Here is a 26,003-nt window from a genome sequence, read left to right as displayed (position 1 = left end):
AAAGTTCCTGTGGAAGTTTAGGGGTCTTTTCAAACTATATTTCCCATGATTCCTGGCTTACGTAATGATGTAGGCAGTTATGTTATGATGTGGACCAGAGGTTAAAAATGAGTAGCTGGGCTTGCACTATCGCTCTTTTCCAGCTGAAGCAGCATGGTGGCGGAGGTAACGGCAGGTCTTTCAAATTGACTCTTAACATGGCACATGGCTTCATTTTTCTAATGGCTACCAATAAATCTTTTAATATCCTAATAATTTTAAATCTATCCTTTAATATCCATTTTACTTCTTATATTTTTTGGCAACCAGAAGTTTTTGAACAAAGAACTCTCATTTTTTTCTGACAGCCTAACAAGCCATGCTTCTTCTGCCATGAATTTTTTTACCCGCCCTGCACAGGAAGAACTCTGAGACAACTCCAGATCCTCTCCAGTGCTTCAGATCTGCTTCTGCCCTTTTGTGTCTTTTGTGTTTTTTTTCTTCACACCGTTCTCCCCAGTCACCTTGCTACTTTTCAAGGAAAGGGGAAAGTTATTCTTCTGTACCCAGCTACTTTTCCGAGAAAGGGTAAAGTCATTTTTCCAGCAGCTTATTCCTGCCTGCCAATCCTTACATTCCCCATGGCTGCCGATCCAGCCTATGGCGGCCACCCCCATAAGGCCCTCCATGGAATCTCCACCCAATTGCTGATCCCAGATCCTAGCTGTTCCCTCCCTGCCGTTTCAGCTACTCCTGCTAATGATGCTGCTGCCACCGACCCCAGACACCATTTGAAACTTGGGAAGTATAAATCTCTTCTTTTTCATTGTACACACCAGAGAATTTCCTGGGTGTTTCCTCTTTGACAGTGACTTTTAAGGAGGAGAGATTCTGCGCTCATGAGCCCTTCCACGTGATTTTTCTTTCAAGCCTGACCTAGCCACTTGTCTAGCCACTCTCCACGCCGCCATGAGTCTCTCTCCATGTAGGTTTTCCAGCCAGGGGCTTTTCTAGCCCCTACTCCAAAAGACTTCCATATGGGCCATAAGTTTTATGCTTCGAACAGGAAGTAGAATGGCAAGCATGGCCTGCATTGCCTATTTCAAACCATTCCTTGCAATTATCTTGCCTGAGATTCAGGGGAGAAATTCATCCCCCTATGCACGCTGGCTATTTGGGTCTGCCCAACCTCTTAACTATACCCACTATGAGGGTCATCCACACTATGCTCAGTGCAGAGCTCAGATAAAAGGAACTTAAATGGAACTTTTAAAAGAATGGAGGTGGATTTTAAACCTCCTCAGACTCCATTGTTTTTTGAAAGTCTCTGTATCTTATTGTATTTTGCTGATTGTTTTATGATTAATTTTGCCATTTTAAGTTCATATATTAATCTGATCAATACCCTTCTATTACACGGAATCATTTTAAGCTAAATTTTTGGCTGCTAGATAAATTCTGTTCATGATTTTATTCGAACTCCTTAATAGAGAAGAAGTCTATTCTGATTGGTAAAAAGGTTTTTAATTACGCTGCTTGTAATTTGTCATTTGCTTATATTAATGTATTTGCTAATTTTTTAAGGTTTAATTTTTTTTACAGTTTATCTGTATTAAGCTAAGTTAATATCTATTCTGTTACATGATTCTTTATCTGTATAGTTATTGTGTGATTTTACTAAACAACATAGCATTATAAAAAAGTCCATAAACATGTAACACAAAAAAATTTTTTTAAGTTTTAAAAAGCCCATAAGTCTTATGTATTCTGGATTTGTCATCTTAACTACTGAGGTCCCATGTTGCTTATACAACCTTGGAGAATATAATGAATTAAGAATTGAAATTGAAATTTTATAAGAGGTTTTTAGAAATGACTTTAGATACCTAGTACCTTCTGAATGGATGAAAAGAATGTTGTCTTAAAAATGTAGAGAAAAGAAATAGAAATTTCCTACCCAGACTCTTTATATATAAAAGCAGGAAGCCAAAAAAGCTCCTATATGCTTGATATTTTAACTCTTTATTTTAATTTACTTTCTCATCAGAAGGATCTAAAATTCCTGGTGATATTTTAGACCCAAAAGGTTTTTATCAAATTTTTTTAGGCTCTGCCCCACATTTGGATGGAAGCAGTAATAAATTTTTTCTCAACCAAGATTGAATGATTTGCTATACCTGTTGAATTGGTGACAAGTATACATTTTTTTAAATATCACACAGCAAGTGGCTATGTATAAACTCATGTGAATCTTATTGTGATAATGGGTTTGTTTGCTATTGTCTTTAAATGTGTTATTGTAATTTTTGGAAATTTTGGTACTTTATTTGAATTGCATTATAAATCTGCTATTTTGTAAAAATCATTTGCACTCATAGTAGTTCATAGCAAAGTTTAAAAGGAAATGGATCTCATTTTTGGGTGAAAAAACTTTCACTTATTCTAAGCTATATATTTTTGATTTTTAAAACATTCTTTTATTATTTTTCCCTTCCATGTACAATACAGTATTTGAGGTTTTTTTCTCTCTCATTTTTGTACCTAAAAACATTGTGTTTTTCCCTGATTTTTAATTTTCTTATTACTTTTCTTTTTCTTTTTTAATAGAATTGACTTTTCTCCTTTTTCCCATTTCTTATACTTAAAGTACATGTAATCAATATTAATCTTTTTTTTATTTTGCAGTAATACAAATTTAACATATATATATATATATATATATATATATATATATATATACTTGCTGTAATATTAATGTATACCCATAAAGCTTTAGACTATGATAACCTGCCAATAATTGTTAAATATTATGGGACTGTGGTGAATGATTCTGATTCCAGGAGAACGGAACAAAAGAGTCACAAGTTCAAGGAGACTATGTAGTCCCAATGGGATTAATGAGAAACTGCACAGTGCCTAGCAGCATAAGGTCAAAAAACACCATACCAATTCAGGTAGGATTGAGAGAACTTATTCATGCCAACACTGAAGGACTTTAACTTAGCAATTAGAGTTCAGGGTTGCAGATTATCTGACCTATGTTAGAGGCCAGACTTCCTTGAGCTTCGTCTTATATAAGTACCAAAGGTTGGCCATGGTCCCAGCTCACCCTATCACTGAGATTCAAGGCAAATCAGAACAGGGAAAGACACTCCCCCTTTTACACAAACTTTTGGTCCTTTTCATTCTCTTATAAGTGTGGCAGTTTTCTGTAGTAAGGGCTACTGAATGGGTATTTGCACAATTGCTTAAATCACTTTAGTTGGGCCTTGATTCAGGGACCTGCTATAAGTTTATTTTTCCCTACATTTTTATATGTAAGACATTGATATTTTACATTTCATTCACAAGTTGTTTTTTTCTTTCATTTGGATTTTTTTTTAGCTTTTTAAATTTCTTTTGCCAATTGATTCACACAACTTCATAACTGAGCCATGTATCCTTATCTGATCTCGGGGTTGGTTTTAACCCTTTTCAGGGGAGAATGTGTTATTAATTCTCCTCAGGGAGGTATGTATGTTTTATAATCAGAATGTCTGTATTATAATCTATAATATAAAGTTTAAATTCTTTTCAGAGTTATTTCAGGGGGAAATGTGTAATTCTCCTGAAAAGGAATGTATGTTTTATAATCTATAATGTAAAATTTAAATTCTTTTGAGAGCAATTTCGGGATAAGAAATTTGCCATCTTGCCAGAATCCAGACAAGGAACCTGTTTGGAGATGACACCATGATGATGCCTACAGAAACCTACACTACATCAAGAAGATTAAACTTTGGGGTACAGTTGATTGAACTATGGGTAGTTAAATGTATTCATTTTGAATGTACACTCTTATGCCAAAGGGGACTAACCCTAAATTGGCTTTTTGTCAATGCCCCTAGCAATCATTGGATCATTGTTTTGTCCTCTTTTCTTTTTATCCCCAAACATCTGTAATTTAAAAGTTAGTTATGTTTACTAGAGCCTTTCTGGGAGACCAGTCTCTCTCTGCTCTCAGGTGGAATGTGGTATTGGAAATTTCGGGGTCCTTGAACTAAATTTGAGGTCTCTGATCGAGACTTCCTGTGGAAGTTTAGGGGTCTTTCAAACTACATTTCCCATGATTCCTGGCTTACATAATGACATAGGCAGTTATGTAATGACATGGACCAGAGGTTAAAAATGAGGGGCTGGACTTACACTGTTTGTTTTTCCAGCTTAAGCAGCATGTGGATGGAGATAATGGAGGGTCTTTTAAAATGACTGTTAGTATGGCATGTGGCTTCATTTTTTCTGATGGCTATCAATAAATTCTTTAAAACCCTAATATTTTTAAATCTATCCTTTTATAACCATTTTATTTCTTATATATTGAGGCCATGAGAAAATTGCCAAATGATTTCAATTTAACCTTTGCAAGGTTTATAAAGGGATCAAAACCTTCAGTCATCTAAAAGGTCTCAATAGACCTAGTCAGGCCAGAGAAATGGAAATTCTTCATTAGTCTCATTGAGATGTAAAAAACCTGGAACCAAGGTGGCATAGCAGGCTTAGGTAGTTCCCAAATCTGCCAGGCTCCAACAATGCAGAAGGCTCTCATGGAGGACTAAGCTATAGTAGAGATGCAGGATAATCTGGAATTGGGTACTATACAGAGGAGAAGTTTACATCCTAAACCTCATTCTACAGTTTAGCCCTCAGTGTCACCAGGTACAGCCATCCCTTGGTCCCTTCATCAAGGTGTTCCTTTGCTATGGTTCTAAGGGAAGGTACTCTTCCTTCCTTTCTATTGGTCCAAAATATAATGATTCTGCAAGTCTTATTATCTCCACCTCCCTTGCTTCCCCACAGCTCACAGACATCTTTCTCCTTTGAACTTTTAAAGTGAACAAGAAACTATAGATCTGATTTTATTAATATTTCTTTTGTTAATAATTTGAATCACCTTGGGCAAGTAAATGATCTTCCTTGAAATTGAGTTTCTTCATCTTTAAAATAAAATAGCTGGCATGAATATTATTTTTCACTCTTTTATAATACCTGCTTATCAATGTTAAGTATTAAATACAAGGCAAAACAACAAAAAGGGCTAGGAAATGGAGTTTAAGTACAATTGCCCAGAATCCCACAGCTAAGAAGTAGCTGAGGCCCTCTTATCTCTAGAACTAAATCTCATTCCACTAAGCCATCTACTACCTGCATGTTCTAATAGAACCTCTACCCCAAAGCCAATATTCTCCATTCTATTCTGAGTGTTCTTTCAATTTTAATCTAATTTAACCATGCAGGCATTTATTATGAACCTGCTCTTTGCTAGACCATAGGGATAAAAAACCAAAAATACAATTATAATCCTTTTCCCTCAAGGAGCTTAATTTATTTAAGGAAAAATAAAATGTATACTCAGTAGGTACAAAGTAATTGGTTGGGAAAATGGAGAAAATGACTCAAGTACTGGGGGGATTTGGAAAAATCACCTGCTTCATTCAGTAAGTGATAATTGAAAAGAATCTTGATGGAGCTAGGGAGTCCAAGAGAAAGAAGTGAGGAGGAAGGAGATTTCAGGCATAAGGTACTTCATGTGCAAAGACATAAAGGGAGAAGATGGAATGTCATGTGCAGGGAACAATAAATAAATATTTTGACTGGAATTTAGAGTAAACAGGAGATTAACAATGAATCTCTGAGTACTCATCATGTTATTTAGCCCTTCTGATTCTCTATTATTTCATGGACGTGGTCTGCCGTCTCCAACTAAAGGGATGAGAGACCCTAAGGACAAGGAATGAAACAAATCTCAGCCAGAGGATACTGTGGCAGAGGGGATTCAAAGTAGAGATCTATAGATTTTTATTTGGAAGTCATGCTCTAACTTCCTCCTTGTATTTTTAACCTATGCATCAGCTCGACTCTGGCTAATACTCATTGAACTAATGTTAGGAGCATTTTAGTTCATAAAGTGGAAGCCCAACAGCTTTGCATGGGGAGGGGACCTTCTAGATAATCTAGCCCAAATCCCTCATTTTACTTAAGAAAAATACAAGACTCAGAGAGAGAGTGACCTGCTTAATAGTCATGAAGTGATAACCAGTTTCCTGACTCCAAGATCAGAATTCTCCCCTCTCTCCTCCATGTTATAAAATATACTCAAGGGGATTCTGTGTGAGAGACTCCTCACTGTCCCTTGTACTTTTCCTTGACAACATTGTAGCAGTCACCTAATTCCCATCATCCTTACTCCTTGATCACTGTCCATTTGACCAAGCTTATTGTGTGAAACTTAGAATCTAAGTGGACATATTTGGAGACAATATTGGTGTAGTGTAAAAATCCTGGATTAAAATCTAGCACAGGTAGTTTTGAATCCCATATGTGTCATTTTATTCCTGGTAGGTCCTGGGTGAATCAGAACCCCTCTTTGGCAGTTCATTGAAACCTGTAGACTAGATTTCAAAATAATTTTTGTTGCCTACTTCCATAATTGAAGGAAATGAGAAATTTCAGTTCAAGACTAGAGAAAATAAAGATGTAATTTTTTTCCTCTTCCAATTTCATGAATCCCTTGAAATGTTTCTACTGACCCATTGGTAGAGGGTTTGTGACCTGCAGGTCAAGAACTTCTAGAATAGATGCCCTTTTAGAACCCCTCAAGTTCCTAGTTCAAATCAGGCTTTAAAATGTCATCTCTAAAAAATATTATGGTGATACTTACTTATTTTCCATACACAGAACGCATTCATTGCCATAAGTATGACCATCGGTGCCACAGACAGGGGCAAGATCTCTTGGGCATCCAGGAAAATTGGGATTACATTTAGCCTGAAACAGTTATAAAATAAAATGAGCATATATCACAGAAACTCATATGCTCAGAACTTCAGAACCTGGAGGAATCTATAATAACCATTTCAGGCAGTCAGGCTATAAATATTTATTAAGTACCTCCTATGTGCCAGGCACTGTACTCAACACTGAAGATACAAAGAAATGTAAAAGACAATTCCTGCCATCAAGGTGTGGGGAGACAAGATACCCTATTCATTGGAAGACTGCCATCAACAGTATAATGGGGAAAATAAAATACAACTAATTCTTTTCACACCAAATATGGAAAATATCCTCTGGGAATGGTGTGGATCTGATAGACTGGGGGCCCTTTTTTCTTTCCAAGCTTCCTTCCAGCCTTCTGTTTGTTTTTGTTTTTTATCAGCAAGCATATTTGCACAATCACAAAAGACACTAAAAGGTCCTTCCCCTTTGTCCACAGGAAAAGATAATCTCTAAAGTTAGGTACATTACCCAGAATGTCATTGTCTTACACCTGGAGAGCTAAGTGAGATCTTAGAACAAATAATGTAGTACACAGGGCTGAGAGGGAACTAAGAACATAGAACACAACATCAGAGCTATAAGAGACATCAGAACAAAGAATGTAAGAACTATTAGACTACATAAAATAGGGAACACAGAATTTCAAGGCTGGAAGAGACTTAAGAACACAAAATGTCAGAGCATAGAGTACAGCAGAGCTGGAAGAGAACTCCAGAATAAAGACAATGAAATGCCAGAGCATATAACACAAAAAATGAAAATGGGAAGAGACATCAATATATAGACACACATGTCCAAAATGTTAGAGCTGGAAGGAAATCCACAGATTGTTAGAAGTGGAAGGGACAAGGGGCAGCTGGGTAGCTTAGTGGGCTGAGAACCAGACGCAGAGATGGGACATTCTAGGTTCAGTTCTGGCCTCAGACACTTCCTAGTTGTGTGACCCTAAGCAAGTCACTTAACCTGCATTGCCTAGCCATTCCTCTTCTTCTGCCTTTGAACAGATACACAGAATTTATTCTAAAACAGAAGATAAGGGTTTAAAAAATACACAGAATATTAGAGAGAAAAAGGACAACAGAACATAGAAAACATATAATGTTACAGTTTAGAGATTATCTTTCTCCATTTTCTTCAGTTAACAGAGAAGGAAACTGAGGCCTACAGAGAGGAATTCACTTGTCTAAGATTCAGGAATATACTAATGATCTTAGGTCAAAGAATGGTATTATTGTGATGCCTCAATATAATTAGGTGCTGAAAGCTGCATGGACTGTGTGAATCAATGGTCCTCTTCTTCACCATATGAGAAAAATGTGAAATGACAAAGCAGAACTTTACTTGCCTCTCGGGTTTGGTCTTTAGCTTGAACAGTATCTAGAAAATAAAAATTAAAAAGATTAGGATTGCCTTCTCTGTAACACAGATACTTAGGGAATGGGAGACAGAAATTAAGGGAGACAGAGGAACCCAGATTATATTCCTATTTTCTCCACCCACCTCTCTGTCACTGCACTGGTTTTTCCCCAATCCCCAGGTCCCTGAAATGCGGCAAAATGAAGTAAAAGTTTAGTTGACTAAACAAAGACACAGGTGTTTTTCTATCCATTTTTTCATATCCTTGACTATGAGAATCAGGACACCTGGGACTTTATTTTAACTGCCCGATGCAGTCGCTGTGTGACCTCGGACAAGTCTCTTTCTCTCATTGCATTTCACTGACCTTTGCTTTAAAATGATTTAGTTGGACTAGATAATCTGAGGTTCCTGGTCACTTCTGCCTTTTTCTGTTTCATGCTCTCAGATCACTTTCAGTTCTAAAAGAACATGTTCTTTGTCCTTTGTTCTGCAACATATGGCTTATTTTTTTACATCCTATTTTCTATGTCCTATATTCTTCTTTTAATTTAATCAAGGTTTACTGAGGTCCTATAATTTTAGAGAAGCTGGGGTATGATAAAAAGATTAATAAAACAAGACACGTTCCCAGAAGAAAAATACAAATAATAGAATGCAATGCAAATTCTCATAAGTACTATGGGAAGGGCCAAGATTTCTTAAAGAAATGTAGTTTTGAAAATGGTCTTTTAACAGATGATACAAGGAGGCAGGTCACTGCAAGAAACGGAAAAAAAGCAGCAATAGAATAATATTTGTAATAGAATAGAGTAATGAGAGAGTAGTCCATGTGCTGGATAATCTGTATTCTCTCAAATGTTACTAATAATTCCCCAAACTGCTAAATTCAATGGCTTCCTCTCAATTCTAATCCACCTTGACTTCATTCTGAAAATTTCCATACCATTGACCACTACAATATCTCTCTTCTTTTGGTTTCCATAGCTCTGGTCTCACCTGACTTTCCTCCAACCTATTTTACAGCTCTGTCACAATTTCCTTTGTTGATTTGTCTTCCATATCCTGAATCCTTTTCATGGGCATATGGGCTCTCTTCCCTGCTCTCTCTTATCCATTTGTTAGCTTCTCTGCTTTAACTGTAATCTTTATGAAGATGACTCAGAGAGCTACCAAGTCAGCCCTCATTTCTTTACTGAGTTATCCAACTTCATGGACTGTACAATGGACATCCTGGATGTCCCAGAAGCATCAGCAATCTTGACATATGCAAAACAAAAGCTAATCTCCACCTCCAAACTTACCCTGCCTCCAGCTGTCCCTATTTCTATCATGTGTGCCTCCTGGCATGTTGATTTATAACTGTGTAGAGAGAAGAGAATTAATTTGTTCTTCTCAGAGTGGACATCCATCCTAGACCATATTAGAGAATGAAAACCAGTTTAGGGTTAAAAAATAATACTTCAATGACATTTTGTTATTGCTACAGGCCCAGTGAGTTGGGAGGCCTCTTAGCTCAAAGAAGAAGACTACCCTATTTCCTTATCTACTCTGACCTTTTGAAGCCAGAGGAGTCCCTCTTGAGGACATGGCTATCTTTCCAAAACCTTTCCCCTCCCTGGTGAAAAGTTAGAATGAACTGATGCTATGTAACTTATTGTTTTCTAATAGGGTAGACTTTTGTAACTAGATTGTATGTTTGGCCCCCAGACCATGAGGTATCAGACAGAGAGGAATGGAGGTCTTGTATTATGAATCTTTAAAATACCTGAATCTGCCTTCATGCATTGGTTATTGCCATTAGGATAATGGCCCCTTTTTCATTAGAAAGAAAAAAGACTTCTTCTTTTTCTATCCACCCTCAGACTACAAGTTTGTAATTACAATTTGGGTGTCTAGTCATTTTATTTTATCCCACTCATAACCTATAAAGATTCCTAGGCTTTCTCTTCTTTTCTAAATCATTAACTTGACCTGTATATTTTGTCTAGATTCTTTGGTCCTAAATATTGATAATTAAGCCAGTAGTTATAATCTTTGGGAGTTTTGACTACAGCAAATTTATTTTAAACAAAAATGTGAACTAAATAGATACTCTATGACATTGTGTATTAATGTCCCTAAAGTCCTGAATGAATACAAAGTATGCTTTATCATTTACAAGCATTTCTTCTACTAGTCTTGTCTTAAATGTGTAGCATTTGGAAAATGGTTTGAGGCCACTAAAGACAGGCAGAATGGGGAATTAGAGATGTAAAATGGAAGTTTGCCTCTCAAATTGACTAACTGTGGTCTTGAGAAGGTCCCTTTGACTTTCATTTGAAGGCTCTGTTTCCTCAAAATTAGGATGATAACTCTTTCAAAGTTTTTTTAAATCAATCGTATGTATTCATAACATGTCTATTAGGTGCTAAAAATGGCTGTAGATACAAAGACAAGCTATTATTAACATATATGGAAGTACATAAATAACACAGAAAGAAGAAACAATGTAATATTTCTGAGGAAGGTACTCACTACTGGGGAGTTCAGAAAAGGCTTCAGCAGAGGGTGACTGAGTCTTTCTGGAAACAAGGGTTTCCAAGAGTTAGAGGAGAAGGAGAGGATTTTAGAACAAGGGAAGGAAATGGGAGATGGAGTGGCTGGTGTGAGAAGTTAAGAGTTCTATATTCCTGGACTGTAGAGCATGTGGAGGGAATGATGGGAGTGTTGTAGAAAAGAGAGAAGCAAGTAAGGGTTAGTCAGCTTGGGAAGCACTTTAAATGTCATGTGGAGGATTTTACATTTCATCCTCGAGGTAACAGAAAACCACTGGACTTTTGAAAACTATTTGAGTACCTGTGTGATACTTCAGCTTTAAAGAAATCATTTTAGCAACTTGATGGGAGATGGACTGGAGAGATGAGAGTAGATTAGATATTGTAATAGTCAAATTCAGGCTACTTATTATGGATTCTAAGATGGAAGGTCAGGGTTTAAAAAATAGTCAAAGTGAAACTGTAGAAGAGTCTGAATAAGGATGGTGACTATGTGAGTGCAAGTATGTTCAAGAGATGCTAAGGAAGTATAAAGGAGAAGATTTGGTATTGATATATGAACTTAATGAGACTGATTAATTTAACGTGGCAACAAGATTGAGAATGTAAATCACTGGATGATAATATTTTTAACAGTAGTAGGCTTAATTAGGGAAAGGATATGTTTTGGGGGAAAAGACAATTGAAATTCTTTGGACATCCTGAATTGGAAATGTCTCTGGGTCAGCCATCTTAAAGATGCAGGAGGTAGTTGGTAATGTATAATTGGAGGTCAAGAGGTAATCAGAGCTGGATATACAGATCTGATAGCCATTTGTCTAGAGGTGATAATTGAAACTAAGAAGACTGCAAAGGTGACCGCATGAGAGGCTATAGAGAGAAAAGAGAAAGGGGACAATATGAGGGGTATGGAGAGAACCTCAGAGTCATTCGGCATGATATTGATAGTGAGCTAGCAAAGGAGACTGAGTAGCAGTCAGATAGATAGGAGGTCGACAAAGAGAACCCATTGTCAGGAAAATCCAGATATAAATGGATGGTTGACACATTCATGTGCTATACAATTAAAGAAGCTTAAGGAAAATGTACATATGACAAGTAAGATATCACTGGTAACTTTAGATAAAACAGTTTCTGCTGAGTGACAAGATCAGAAACCAGATTATAGAGGATTTAGAAGAGAGTCAGAGGACAGAAAGCACAAGTACCAGCTGGAGTTGATTTTTGAAAGGAGTTTATTGAAAAAAGAAAATAGAGTCACAATAAGTGGAGAAGTGAGGATTTATTTTTTAATTTGAAGAGTAGAGGAGGATGGATGCTTTTGTAGGCAGAGAATCACAAAGTTTAGAATTGAAAGGGATCTCATCAGACATGTTGTCAAATCCATACAGGAAGCAATGCATACATTAACATACATGATAAATGAACATCCAGCTACTGGTTTTGAAGACCTCAAAGGAGGTGAACTCACCACATCTCAAGGTCATTCCACTACTGGAAAATTTTCATTATTAGGAAAATTTTCATTATTAGGAAAATTTCCCTCTCTATTTTCTCTAAGCTTTTCCTTTCAAAGTCTAACTTTCCTGTTTTTTAACTTCTAAATGTTGCTTTGGGCTGTGCCACAAGATTTGGAGAGAGTATTGACTAAATGGCTATGATCAAGCCTGTTTTCCAAGATAGTCACTATGACAAAGAAATATTCAGTCATATGATTTCCTAGAATCAGAGAATTTTTAAATTCTCAATTCAAGGAATTTTAGGATTCTAAAATCACTAAATCAAGATTCTAAGAAAATGCCTTGTTGAATATTAAAATGTTACAATTGGATTTCTAATCAATTCTAGAATTTGGGAAGGGACCCGGAAGCTCTATGTCAAGATCAATTAAAGAAAATGAGTCCCTCTCCTTGTCCTGCCTTTTCTTCTTTCACTATTTCCTTCTATACTGTTGTTTTGTTTTTAATCAGTTCTCCTGAGCTTTACTCTGCTGAGTGAAAAAAGGCTGTTAACTCATTAACTGCTGGTTTACTATGAACTTAAAGTTTTCCTAGATGCTATGCTGTTTTTCAATAAGAAAAGGTGTGGATCATAAAAGGGGTCAAAAGAGGAGTCTCAGATTTTCATCTATTTGAGACTCTGTTTATCTTATTGGTCTCCCACACTTCAGCCTTGCTCTGGATTCTTGGTTAAGATGGCTGCATGGTAGAAGCAGGGAGCTTATCTCTCTAACCCACCTACACATGATACCTCAAAATGATACAAAAAACAAATTCAGATGAAAGAGGGGACCCCACAATACGGTACAGCATTGAAGGTATGTGGGATTTGGGCATTTCCATGCTATAAGGGGGTGAAATAGCTCTCACTAAAATGCGAGCTGATCAAAGCCCCCCACACACACAGACACCACCTACAGTGCCAAAGCCAACTCACAGCAGTCAGAGCAAGCTTAGGGTATTCATTAAGTTCTTAGAAGCTACCTTGGACCACCAAAGGCTGACTCCAGAGAGCAGCAAGACTTAAGACCCCAAGAGGTTAAAGAACATGGACTTTGAACTCAGACCTTGAGAGTGGACTTTGGCCCAGACCTTGAGTCTGGAACTTGGGACAAGAACCTACCACAGAGGTGTTCCTGACAGTGGAGGCAGCGTGCTGAGACTCTTAATGGAGATCCTCAGGCAGAGGATCAAGCAAAGGGACCACCAGGAGGCTTGACCCTGAGAACAGCTAGATTTGAGACCCCAGGAGCCTAAAGAGCACAGACCTTGGGCACAAGGATAAAGCTGAGAGGCAGCACATTGATGTGACTCAGGCAAAAACTCCTCCACAGCTTGATAGACAGAGAACCTCTCTGCCTCACCCAGACTTCAGACTTCTGACTGAGAAAGAAAAACAGCATAATAATAATGGCAAGAAATGCCCAAGAATTACCGAAGAGAAAGAACAAAAAGAAAGCTTTAACACTTGATAACTTTTACACGGAAAAAATCCAGAAAACAGAGGAGACAGCAGAGGAGGACAAACAAATAATCACATCCAAACCTTCCCAAAAATGACAATTGGTCACAAGTTCTTGAAGAGTTCAAATCTGAGATCATGAGAAAAGATAGAAGGGATTTGGCAAGAAAAGTGGGAAATAGCTCAAAAGGAAATTAACAGTTCAAAAGACAGAAAATCCCAATTGGAGAAAGATGCCCCTAAATCAAAAGAAATGATAAGCAAATTGAAGACCAAAATTAAGCAGATGGAAAACAGGATAGACCAAACTGAAAAGGAAAATCAAAAGATTGTAGCAGAAAACCAGCCTCTAAAGACCAGAATTGGGCAAATAGAAGCCAATGATCTCACAAGAAAGCAAGAACTAAAAAAGCAAAGTCAAAAGCCGGACAAAATAAAAGGAAACATGGAATATCTCATTGAGAGGATGACAGATCAAGAAAACAGTTCTTGAAGAGATATTTTGAGAATCATTGGTCTTCCTGAAAAATCAGAAATTAATAAAAATTTGGATACCATACTACAAGAAATTTTCCAAGAAAACTGCCATGATGTTCTTCAACAAGAGGGCAAAATAGATATTGAAAGGATCCATAGATCACCTTCTACACTATACCCTCAAAGACAATCCCCAGGAATATAATTGCCAAATTCAAGAGTTTCCAAGTTAAAGAAAATTACAAGAAGTCAGAAAGAGACAATTCAGATATCAAGGAGCACCAATCAGGATCACACAGGATCTGGCAGCTTCCAAACTACAAGACCACAAGGCTTGGTACATGATATTCAGAAAGGCAAGAGAACTGGGTCTACAACCAAGGATCACCTATCCATCAAAACTGATTATATACTTCCAAGGTAAAGTATCAACAAGATAGAAGATTTCCAAGTATTTGCACAGAAAAACCAGGATTAATGTAAAGTTGAATATTCAACCACAAAAACTAAGAGGAACATGAAAAGGGAAATAAGTAACAGAGGGGAAAGAAAGAAAACTCTTATTTTTTAATTTGCCTCTTTAAGGGCTTCAATAAGATCAAATTGTTTGTATTCCTATATGGATAAATTTTATGTGTAATTCTCAAAAATTGTATTCACTATAATAGTAATTAGAAGAATTATTCATAGGGAGAGGTTGGAGTACCAAATGGTCTAAGATGATGTGGGGGGCGGGAAAAGAGGGGTGTGAATAGTAGATAGCACCAAGAGAAACTTGAATGAATAAGAAAAATGGGTTATTCTATACCACACAAAGAGGGCATGGGAAGGGAAGGGGATGAATACTATTATAAGAAGGAGAGGAAGAGAGCATTCATAGGTAATATATAAACTTTACTCTCAGGGAAATTAATCCTGAGAGGGAAGAGTAGCTATATCCATTGGGATATAAAATTCCATCTAACCCTACAGAGAAAATCAGAAGGGATAAACCAAGGGGAGCAGGGGAATGAGGAGGTCAAAAAAGGGAGGGGAGGGAATTCATCAGGCCTTAAAAAATAAAAAGAGGGGAACACAAATGCAGGGAGAAGAAAGGGAAATAAACCAAGGTTGGGGTTAAGGGGGAATGACTTAAAACAAATCATGGTTTTAAAAGGGAATAGTGTAAGAAGAAGGGGTAAAACAAGGATAAGATACCAAAATGTTAGGAAACACACAGCTGATAATTATAACCCTGAATATGAATGAGATGAACTCACCTATAAAACAGAAGCAAATAGCAGTGTGGATTAGAAACCAAAATCCTACCATATGTTGTCTACAAGAAACACACATGAGACAGATAGATATACATAGGTATAAGGTAAAAGGCTGTAGCAAAATCAATTGGGCTTCAACTGTGAAAAAGAAGGGAGGAGTAGCTATTATAATATCTGACAAAGACACAGTAAAAATAGATCTGATTAAAAGAGATAGGGAAGGTAACTACATCCTGATAAAAGGCAGTATAGACAATGAGGAAATAGCAGTACTCAGTATATATGCACCAAATGGTATAGCATCCAAATTTCTAAAGGAGAAATTGGTGGAGCTCAAGGAGGAAATAGACAGCAAAACTATTCTAGTGGAAGACTTGAACCTCCCATTATCAGATCTAGATACATCAAACCAAAAAATAAATAAGAAAGAGGTAAGATAGGTAAATGAAATCCTAGAAAAATTAGTTAATAGATATGTGGAGAAAAATAAATAGGGATAAAAAGGAATAAACCTTCTTTTCAGCTGCACATGGTACATTCACAAAGATTGACCAGGGAGTAGGGCATAGAAACATGATGAACAAATAAAAAAATCAGAAAAAATAAATGTAAACTTTACAGATCACAATGCAATAAAAATAATAATTAGTAAGGGTATATTAATACGCAAATCAAAAATTGATTGGAAATTAAATTATGATTCTGCAAAATCAATTAAAGAACAAATCATAAAAACCATTAATAATGTCATTGAAGAGAAAGATAATGATGAGACATCATACCAAAATCTTTGGGATACAGCTAAAGCAGTACTCAGGGGAAAATTATATCCTTGAGTACATATATTAATAAATTAGGGAGGGAAAAGATCAATGAACTGGGCATGCAAATAAAAAAAATAGAAAGGGAACAAATTAAAAATCCCCAGTTAAAGACCAAATTAGAGATCATAAAAATTAAAGGAGAAATCAATAAAATAGAAAGTAAAGAATTATTGAATTAATAAATAAACCTAGAGGCTGGTACTTTGAAAAAATAAATAAAATTACAAAGTACTGGTCAATCTAATTTAAAAGAGAAAAGAGGAAAACCAAATTATCAGTATCAAAGATGAAAAGAGAGACCTCCCCTCTAATGAAGAGGAAATCAAGGCAAACATTAAAAACTAATTTGCCCAATAATATGGCAGCAAATATAGCAATCTAGGTGATATGGATGAATATTTACAAAAATATAAATTTCCCAGACTAAAAGTAGAAGAAATAAAATACTTAAAAAATTCCATATCAGAAAAAGAAATTGAAAAAATCATCAAAGGACTCCCTAAAGAAAATCCCCAGGACCAGATGATTCACTTAGGGAATTCTATCAAACCATCAAAGAACAACTAATCCCAGTACTATGCAAACTATTTGACATAATAAGAAAAGAAGGACTTCTACCAAACTCCTTTTATGACACAAATATGGTACTGATCCCAAAGCCAGGTAGAACAAAAACAAAGAAAGAAAACTACAGATCAATCTTCTTCATTAACAAAGATGCAAAAATCTTAAACAGAATACTAGGAAAAAGATTCCAGGAAGTGATCATATGAGGGTTATTCATTATGATCAGGTGGGATTTATACCAGGAATGCAAGGATGGTTCAATATTAGGAAAACCATCCACATAATTGACCATATCAACAAGAAACCAACAAAAATTGCATGATTATCACAATTGATGCTGAAAATTCCTTTGACAAAATACAATTCCATTCCTACTGAAAACACTAGAAAGTGTAGGAATAAGAGGGTTTTTCCTAAAAATAACAAACGGTACATATCTAAAACCATCAACAAACATCATCTGCAACGTAGATAAATTAGAAGCATTCCCAATAAGATCAAAAGTGAAACAAGGATGCCCATTATCACCTCTATTATTTAACATTGTACTAGAAACACTAGCAGCAGCAATTAGAGAAGAAAAAGAAATTGAAGGCATTAAAATAGGCATTGAGGAAAAGAAGCTATCACTCTTTGCAGATGATATGATGGTGTACTTAAAAATCCTAGAGAATCAACTAAAAAGTTAGTGGAAATATTCAACAACTTTAGCAAAGTAGCAGGATACAAAATAAATGCACAAAAATCATCAGCATTTCTATATATTTCCAACAGATCACAGCAGGAAGAGTTAGAAAGAGAATATCCATTTAAAGTCACCCTAGACAAGATAAAATACTTAGGAATCTATCTTCCAAGACAAACACAGGAATTATTTGAATACAACTAATAAACCCTTTCCACACAATTAAAACTAGATCTAAATAATTGGAAAAAACATTGAGTGCTCATGGGTAAGATGGGCTAACATAATAAAACTGACCATTCTACCCAAATTAATTTACTTATTTAGTGCTATACCTATAAAACTACCAAGAAACTTTTTTACCAAGTTAGAAAAAACTATAACAAAGTTCATTTGGAAGAACTAAAGATCAAGAATATCAAGGGAAATAATGGAAAAAATGGGAAGGAAGTTGGCCTAGCAGTACCAGATATTAAGCTGTACTATAAATCAGTGGTCATCAAAACAATATGGCACTGGCTAAGAGAAAGAAGGGTGGATCAGTGGAATAGATTTGGGGTAAGTGTAGTCAGCAAGACAGTATAAAATAAATACAAAGAGCCCAACTTTTGGGACAAAAATCCACTGTTTGACAAAAACTGCTGGGAAAATTAGAAAACAATATGGGAGAGATTAGGTTTAGATCAACATCTCACACCCTACACTAAGATAAATTCAGAATGGGTGAACGGCTTGAATATAAAGAAGGCAGGGAAAGGAAAGATTTTAAACCCAAGCAAGAGAAAGGAAACAACAAACTGGGAAAAATCTTTATAACACAAAACTCTGACAGAGATCTAATTACTCAAATATACAAGGATATAAATCAATTGTATAAAAAATCAAGCCATTTATCAATTGATAAATGGCCAAGGGACATGAATAGGCAATTTTCTGATAAAGAAATCAAAACTATCAATAAGTATATGAGAAATTGTTTAAATCTCTAACAATTAGAGAAATGTAAATCAAAACAACTCTGAGGAATCCCCTCACATCTAGCAGATTAGCTAACATGACAGCAAAGGAAAGTGTGGATTATTGGAGGGGATGTGGCAAAATTGGGACAATAATGCATTGCTGTTGGAGTTGTGAATTGATCTAACCATTCTGGATGGCAATTTGGAACTATGCTCAATGGACTTTAAATGACCATCTGCCTTTTGATCCAGCCATAGCACTCCTTGATTTATACCCCTAAGAGATAATAAGGAAAAAGACGTGTACAAAAATATTTATAGCCATGCTCTTTGTGGTGGCAAAAAGTTGGAAAATGAGAGGATGCCCTTCAATTGAGAAATAGCTGAACAAAATATGGTATCTGTTGGTGATGGAATACTATTGTACTCAAAGGAATAATGAAGTGGAGGAATTCCATGTGAACTGGAATTACCTCCATGAATTGATGCAGAGTGAAAGGAACAGATCCAGGAGAACATTGTATACAGAAACTGATACATTGTGGTACAATAGAACATAAGGAACTTCTCTACTAGCAGCAATGCAAGGATGCAGAGCAATGCTGAGGGACTTATGAGAAAGAAAACTAGCAACTTTCAGAGGAAGATCTGTTGAAGTAAAAACACAGAAGAAAAACAACTGCTTGAACCCGTCTGATGGGGATTTTATTGGGGAGGTAGACGTTAAACACTAACTCTAGTCCAACTATTAATATAATGGAAGTAGGTCTTAATCAATGATATATGTAAAACCCAGTGGAATTGTGCATCAGCTACAGTGGGGGCGGGAGAGTTTGGGGGATAAGGAAAGAACATGAAAAATTTAACTTTGGGAAAATATTCAAAATTAAATAAAAAATTTTTAAAAAGCTTAATTCTCTTTTGTCCACTTTTGAATTAATCAACAAAAAGGGGATATACATCCATACTTAACCCTAAAATAAGTGAAACTCTTACTACAGGAGTTTTCTCCTCCAAAAGGAAATATGCAACCCATGTTCTAGCTCAGTAACATGCAAATTCAAACTGGATGACAACTCAGAAATATGTGAATTAGGGGGCAGCTGGGTAGCTCAGTGGATTGAGAGCCAAGCCTAGAGATGGGAGTTCCGAGGTTCAAATCTGACCTCAGACACTTCCCAGCTGTGTGACCCTGGGCAAGTCACTTGACTCCCATTGCCTACCCTTACCACTCTTCTGCCTTGGAGCCAATACTATGTATTGGCTCCAAGACAGAAGGTAAGGGTTAAAAATAAACAAAGACAGAAAAAAAAAATTGGGGTGAAGGGGAGGGTAGGATTATGAATCATGTAACCATGTTAACTTTTCTAAAAAATAAATATTATTAAACAGTCAAAAAAAAAAGAAATATGTGAATTAACACCTTTAGAGTTGATAAGTCAGTCCCACAGACACTGCCCCTGGGAAGGGTTGGGCAATTTGGAAACTGATTGGCCCTTGTGAAGAAGGACAGGAAAAGAAAACCACCATAAAAGCCATTAAATCCCTAAGCAGTTAGTCTGGTGAAGTTGAGTCTAGTGGAGAGTGTCTCCTGGAGATAGTCTTCAAGGGAACTTCACTGAACACTGCAGCTTGGATCCTGGCATCAACTTGGATTCTGACTCCTGGACTACTTTGTTGGGTGAGTGAAAAGGGCTGACTGCTTTCCTAGTTTCCTAAAAGACTAGCTTCCATCTTGGAGGAGGCCTTATTGTTACTCACTACTGGCCCTTCTTAAAGAGGCTAGAATAGATATTTTCTCTAAATTCTCTCACATTTCTCTACTTTATTGTTTCCACCCTATTTTGAAAATAAACTTCTGACTTGAGATATAATAACTCTGGTGACCACGTTATTTCACATAATTTAAGTCCAACCACTAAATTAAAAATTTAAAACCCCACCAAGGACTGTCCCAAGCCCGGATGAAAAAGGAGGAGGGTTGGGCGCGAGGCTAGCAACCTCACCCTGTAAAAATCTCACTTGCTACAGAAACTGCAACCTCATTAAACCAACAAAACCAACAATCGCCTAGTCTGGAAGATTGCTCTCCAACAGAGTCCACGATGCGTGCTGGCAAAAGCCAACAAACTCCAGGTCTTTGTTAACAGATGCCTACATCAAATCTTGAACATCAGATGGCCTGAAAAGATCTCCAATACCAGACTCTGGGAAAGAACAATTCAGTATCCCATTAGTCAGGACACTATGAAAAAAAAAATATGGAACCCACCAGGGAGGAGGAATGTCAGAAGGCCAAAACAGACCTGGCAAAGATATGCCCAGTTGGGAGAAGTTGCCCAGAACAGAGTCCATTGGCGTGAGATGGTTGCAGCCCTATGCTCCTCTGGGAGTCAATAGGAATAATAATAATAAATAAACTAAATTTAACCTTTACACTGTCCAGGGCAGAGGACAATGGAATCACAACTTCCCTAGACTTGGAGAGATTCTTCTGTGAATGCAGCTTTATATAGCATTAGCTTGTTTTAGACTACTGTATTGGACAGTTAACTCATTTTGAGCTAGCCCTCTAAATACCTTTTGGGAAGACAGAATTATCTCTGTATGAAAGTTCACAGGTCAAAAACTCTCACCTCCAGAGGGGACTGCCCAGGCCTGGGTAGGACTAAGCAAATTGAAAGACTGCAATTGGTTTCTGTGAAGAAGGGGGAGAGACAGGAAATCAAGTGAAAAAGGAACATAAAAGAAGAGACCAGTATGGCCTTCCACCATTGAACAATGAACTGGAGAAAGAAATGGCAAATCACTCCAGGATCTTTGCTATGAAAACCCCAAATTGAGTCATGAAAAGTCAGAAACAACTGAAATGAATGAACAACAACAAATTATCCCCATTTTTTAGATGATGAAACTGTTGAAAGATGGTCAGTGTCATACATGAGATCACAAACTAGTGAATGTCTCAGGCGCTATTTGAACTTAGGTCTTTCTGACTTTAAAAGTACCACCTAGCCTTCTCAGTCTCTCAGTGTCTGTCTATCTATCACGTCTGTCTGACTGTCTCTCTCTCATTTTTCTTTTAAGTCATCATTCACATCCATTCTTCAATTTGGTGCAATAGTCCTGTCTTTGATTATCCCATTAGTGTCTTTTCCACATATTCCAGATCCAAGTTCTCAGAGGTGTAGTCAGCACCTGGGTTCAAAGATGGTCCTCTCCCTTACTACCTGGTGGGCTAATTCCCTTCTCTGGTGTCTGTTTTCCCCTATGTAAAGCAGAATTAACATACTCCTATTTCCTCTCACACAGCAGAGTTGTGGAGAAAGCTTCCAGTCTCAGGAGCTGTTTCTATGTAGCTGATTCACCAGCATTTGGTCCTTCCGCATTAAGCTTTAAAAATCTCCCAGTAGTGTGCAGCTAAAGTCAAATTGAGTTCTGGCTGAAGGGCCATCTGGGGGCTGCTGGTTCCAATGGGTGGGCTGTGTACAAGAGGGGAAACTTACCCAAGAAGCAGCACAAGGCAATGGAGAGCAGCAGGAATATGCTGAGTGGCCTCATGATCAGTCTTCTTTAGCTCTAGCTGAAGCTGAAACTGAAAGGTTTCAACAAAGGGTAGGTGTTTTGAATTCAGAAAAGCTTGAGAAGACATCTTATATAGTCCCCACAGGGCCTGTGGGCTCCACCTGCTGACTTACATCATGCTCTCAGGTGCCCAATGCCATAGGCCAGCCCTCACAGGATCTCCACCCTCTGGACTGACTTCCCTTGAGAAAGACATGGTTCATGCCAAACAATTTCTCTTACCTGCCCCCACTGAACCCCAGCTTCTGTTCTCTCTGTCTATATCTAGGATTTTGGATGATTTACCTCTTCTTGCCCAACTGGGGAATCTAGTAAGAAGATTTGTTTATCTCTTCATTCTTAGCCACCAACCTTCCCCTGCCCTGTATATTCCCATTCCTTGAGTTCCTTTTGTGTTTGTGCCTTTTAACTAGGAAATAACATGGATCTACTAAAATAGTGAGAAAAACGAAGTCTTTAATCTGGAAAGAGAAAGGACCAGGAATTGGCTCCTTTCACAGAGTCAAGCACCAAAAACTACACAGAGTCAATACCCTGGGGCTCTGGGAGAATGCACCACACTAGATGATTCTTCCAAGAACAATAGAACTTTGGAAACTTATATACCATTTGGGGAACTAAGGACAGGGAAGTATGATTGATTTGCATTACCATGCCTATGAGGAAATGAGGAGTACAAGATAGGATTATCAGGGAGAAGCTGATGCTTTTCAATTAATACGAAAGGGAAGGGTCCATCCAATGCCTGGGATACCTGGGAGAGAACTTTGATACAATGAGAGAAACTTCTAAGATAAAAGAGTACTTAACATTTAATTTAGGTCCACCTAAAAATCCATTGTTCAATTTGAAATGGTGAGTCTGAGACTTCCATAAGGGTCAATTCTTAGAGCACAGGGTCAGAATTGGGGTCTCTAGATTTCAAGTTGACATGACCCTCTGTTTTGCCTTTCTCCTTTATGAATTTGTGGGTGTTCCCTGGATCTTGCCTGTATTATTTGTGCCCCATAGCTTTCCTCAATCTTTCCCCCTTCTCTAGGTCTCCATCCCATGTATGTATCTGTGGTCAGTTTGTCAGAATATATCTGTGGGTGTTTATGTCTATTTATGTGTATATGTATGTAATTTGTACACTTATATGTGTGACATCAAGGTGATGAAGTAGAGAGAGAGCTGAGCCTGAGGTCAAAAAGATCTGAATTCAATCTGGCTGTGTAAATCACTCTAATTCTGTCTGCCTCAGTTTTCTTAACTATAAAATAATAATAATAATGGTAACTACCTCCCAGGGTTATTGTGAGGATTAAAGGAAACTTTTGTAAAGCACTTTGAACTTGGGCTGGAACATAGTAGAAATTTAATGAATGCTTATTTCCTTCTTTCTTTACCCCAGCCTTTCATAGAGGGAATCAGAGTGATATCTATTCTATCAATAAATTGAACTGGATAGTATAATCTCTATAATTTCCATATAGATCTGACTTTTTAGGGCATTAAAGACACATGAGATGATGGTAAGACTTCTGTTTGACCTCAGAAAACTTGGGTTCAGATCCTACCTCTTCTGTTCCTAATTTTCTATGTGGGCTGGAGTAAGTTATTTAGCCTTTTGTTTCCTAATCAGTAAACTGTAATATAGAATAGAATACTAGAAAAGCTTTGAAATATCTTTCAGCTCTAGATTTATGGTTCTTTGTGCCCTCCTATACTCCTAGTGGTGAAAGAAACTTCTTTTCTCTTTTGAAAGTATGGAACCCTTCCTTCCTCTCATCTTATCTATATAGCAGCCATAAGGGAAGACTGAAGGAATTCTTCCTATTTTACAGATGAGAAGGTAATTCCCAGAAAGATGAAATGAAACCCCCAAGGTAAAGGAGGGGTTAGAAGCTGATTCAGAGCTAAAATTTCTGGCCTCTTGACTCTGTCCACTAAGCCATCATTCTGGGGTTTGGAGAAAGAAGATAAGAAGCCAGAATCTCTCCCTGAACCACCTTTCTTATACATTCTTTGTCAAATGGGTGATGAGAAATCTCACAATGGAAACATTTGAAACCCAAATGAGTTAATGGTTTTAGGCCCACCTTTAAAGAGAGTGACTACTAACAAACTCTCCAAATGTTAAAAACAAAATAAACAAAAAAAAACTTATATGTTCTTTTTTGGGGAGTAGGGGGAGCACCTGAACTTGAGCATTTGCTCAGGGTCACACAGTAGTAAATTTCTAAGGTCAGATTTGAACCAAGGGAGACAAGTCAGCCTGACTGCAGGGCCAGCACTCTATCCAGTTGTACCACCTGGATGCCCCATATGTTCTTAAATGTGGCAGAATCATACTTGTCAAATAGGAATGCCATGTTAGAAATAAATAGGAAGCAATTTCTGTTTCCCTGGTCTGAAAATATCTGAATTACTGTGTCTGGTTCTAGGTATAAGTTGTGAAATTCTATGAGCTTTGCAAGTATCTCTTGTGGATATTTGTTAGATTCTGGTCAATTCAGACCTTCCTGCCTTTCTTTGAGTCCAAAGATGAGTAGGCCTCATGAGAATTTAACATAAATATTGACTTCTCTTTCCTTTTAGAAAAGAAAGTTTTGAAAATCCATTTCTGTGACAGCCCCAACATTTGGATGTACATGCAAACTATATGAAGAAGCTGGAAGTCTCCTGGCTCCCAGGTATCTTGGAAGATACTCGCCTCTTATTCCATGTGACTCCTGGCCTCTGACCCAGGGAGACCCAGAAAATGTGAATTCACTGGATTATAAGTGATGGATCAAAGAAATTTGCAATCTCTTGCTTAGGAAGCAATAGGGGTAGAATTGAAACATGAGGTGAGCAGGCAAACACAGATTAGATAGTCCATGTGATCATGTGCCTTTACTCTCTCCAACCCATTTTTACTATCTAATAAATAATTATGAATTAATATTCAGTCTCCAGAAAATTTTAATCGTAATAGACTCAAGAAGTTCTACTCCTTCACAGATGCCTTTGCTTTTTGACCAATGCTGGAAATCTTGCTGCTACAATCCTGGAATTTCCTCTGCATTATGAGCTATGATTCTTTTTTTAGAATTTATTGACCTTTTCTGTATGGAAGGCTCTCACCCAATTTCATTTGGACTCATTTGTTTGTCCAGAGTCTTGGCCATTATCTTGTACCTGAATTCCCAAGTGAAGAGGAAGAGAGGGTTGTATTTAGTCTGATTACCTAATTTCCATCCAATAATTTTCTATACCTTCATCGCCTTTCTGGTTTTCTATTATAACAGATCTGTATACTACAAGAGTCATTGGGAAACTTTAATGCTCCAGCACTTGGCTGGCCCCACACATGTAAGTGCCTAATAGAGAAGCCTGATTTGCTTCTAAATTCTGGCCTGCCTCACTTCTCATTCTTTCTCCTATTCTTCTCTCCCAGTTGGCCAGAATTTTAAAAAAAAAGGGCCTTAGGGATATGGACTATTTCATTTCATTTTTCCCTTGATTCAAATTTCACTTATTTGCACTGAGAATGTTTATTTTCTTCTATATGGAAGTAGAAAACTATGGTTATGGGCAAAGGATAGGCCTCTGCCTTAGGGAGTTGGGAGATATATGTTTTGGAAATAAAGGTAATGTTAAAACAAAAGGGCAGGTAGACAGTGCAGTTAGCACTGCTGCTGGAATCAGGAAAATCTGAGTTAAAATCCAACTTCAAGATGCTAGGTTTCTATTGTCTAAAGTCATTTAACCCCACCTACCTCAGTTTCCTCATTTGTAAAATGAGCTAAGAAGCAAATGGAAAACCACTCCAGTATGTTTGGCAAAAAAAAAATCCCAAAAGAGTCAAAAAATGGGGGCAGTTGGATAGCTCAGTGGAGTGAGAGTCAAGCCTAGAGACAGGAGGTCCTGGGTTCAAACCTGGCCTCAGCCACTTCCCAGCTGTGTGACCCTGGGCAAATCACTTGACCCCCATTGCCCACCCTTACCAATCTTCCACCTATGAGACAATGCAC

At 37.2% G+C, this 26,003-nt stretch overlaps 1 protein-coding gene across 1 annotated transcript in view; it reads right to left on the bottom strand.

Annotated features, from left to right (window-relative positions):
• The window catches only part of LOC123235513 (serine protease inhibitor Kazal-type 1-like), a 24,392-nt gene extending 2,411 nt beyond the window's left edge, over positions 1-21,981 (bottom strand). Inside the window, exons 1-3 of the mRNA XM_044661658.1 lie at positions 21,927-21,981; positions 8,141-8,172; positions 6,677-6,783 (exon numbers count right to left, since the gene is read on the bottom strand). Of these exons, the coding sequence (XP_044517593.1) occupies positions 6,677-6,783; positions 8,141-8,172; positions 21,927-21,981 (194 nt within the window). The remainder of the gene's footprint in view (positions 1-6,676; positions 6,784-8,140; positions 8,173-21,926) is intronic.
• Positions 21,982-26,003: the final 4,022 nt, after the last annotated feature.

This window comes from Gracilinanus agilis, chromosome 2 (assembly GCF_016433145.1).
Source record: "Gracilinanus agilis isolate LMUSP501 chromosome 2, AgileGrace, whole genome shotgun sequence".
Taxonomy (NCBI): Eukaryota; Metazoa; Chordata; class Mammalia; order Didelphimorphia; family Didelphidae; genus Gracilinanus; species Gracilinanus agilis.
Note: the sequence above shows the minus strand (reverse complement) of the source record. Positions and strands in the feature narration are given on the sequence as shown.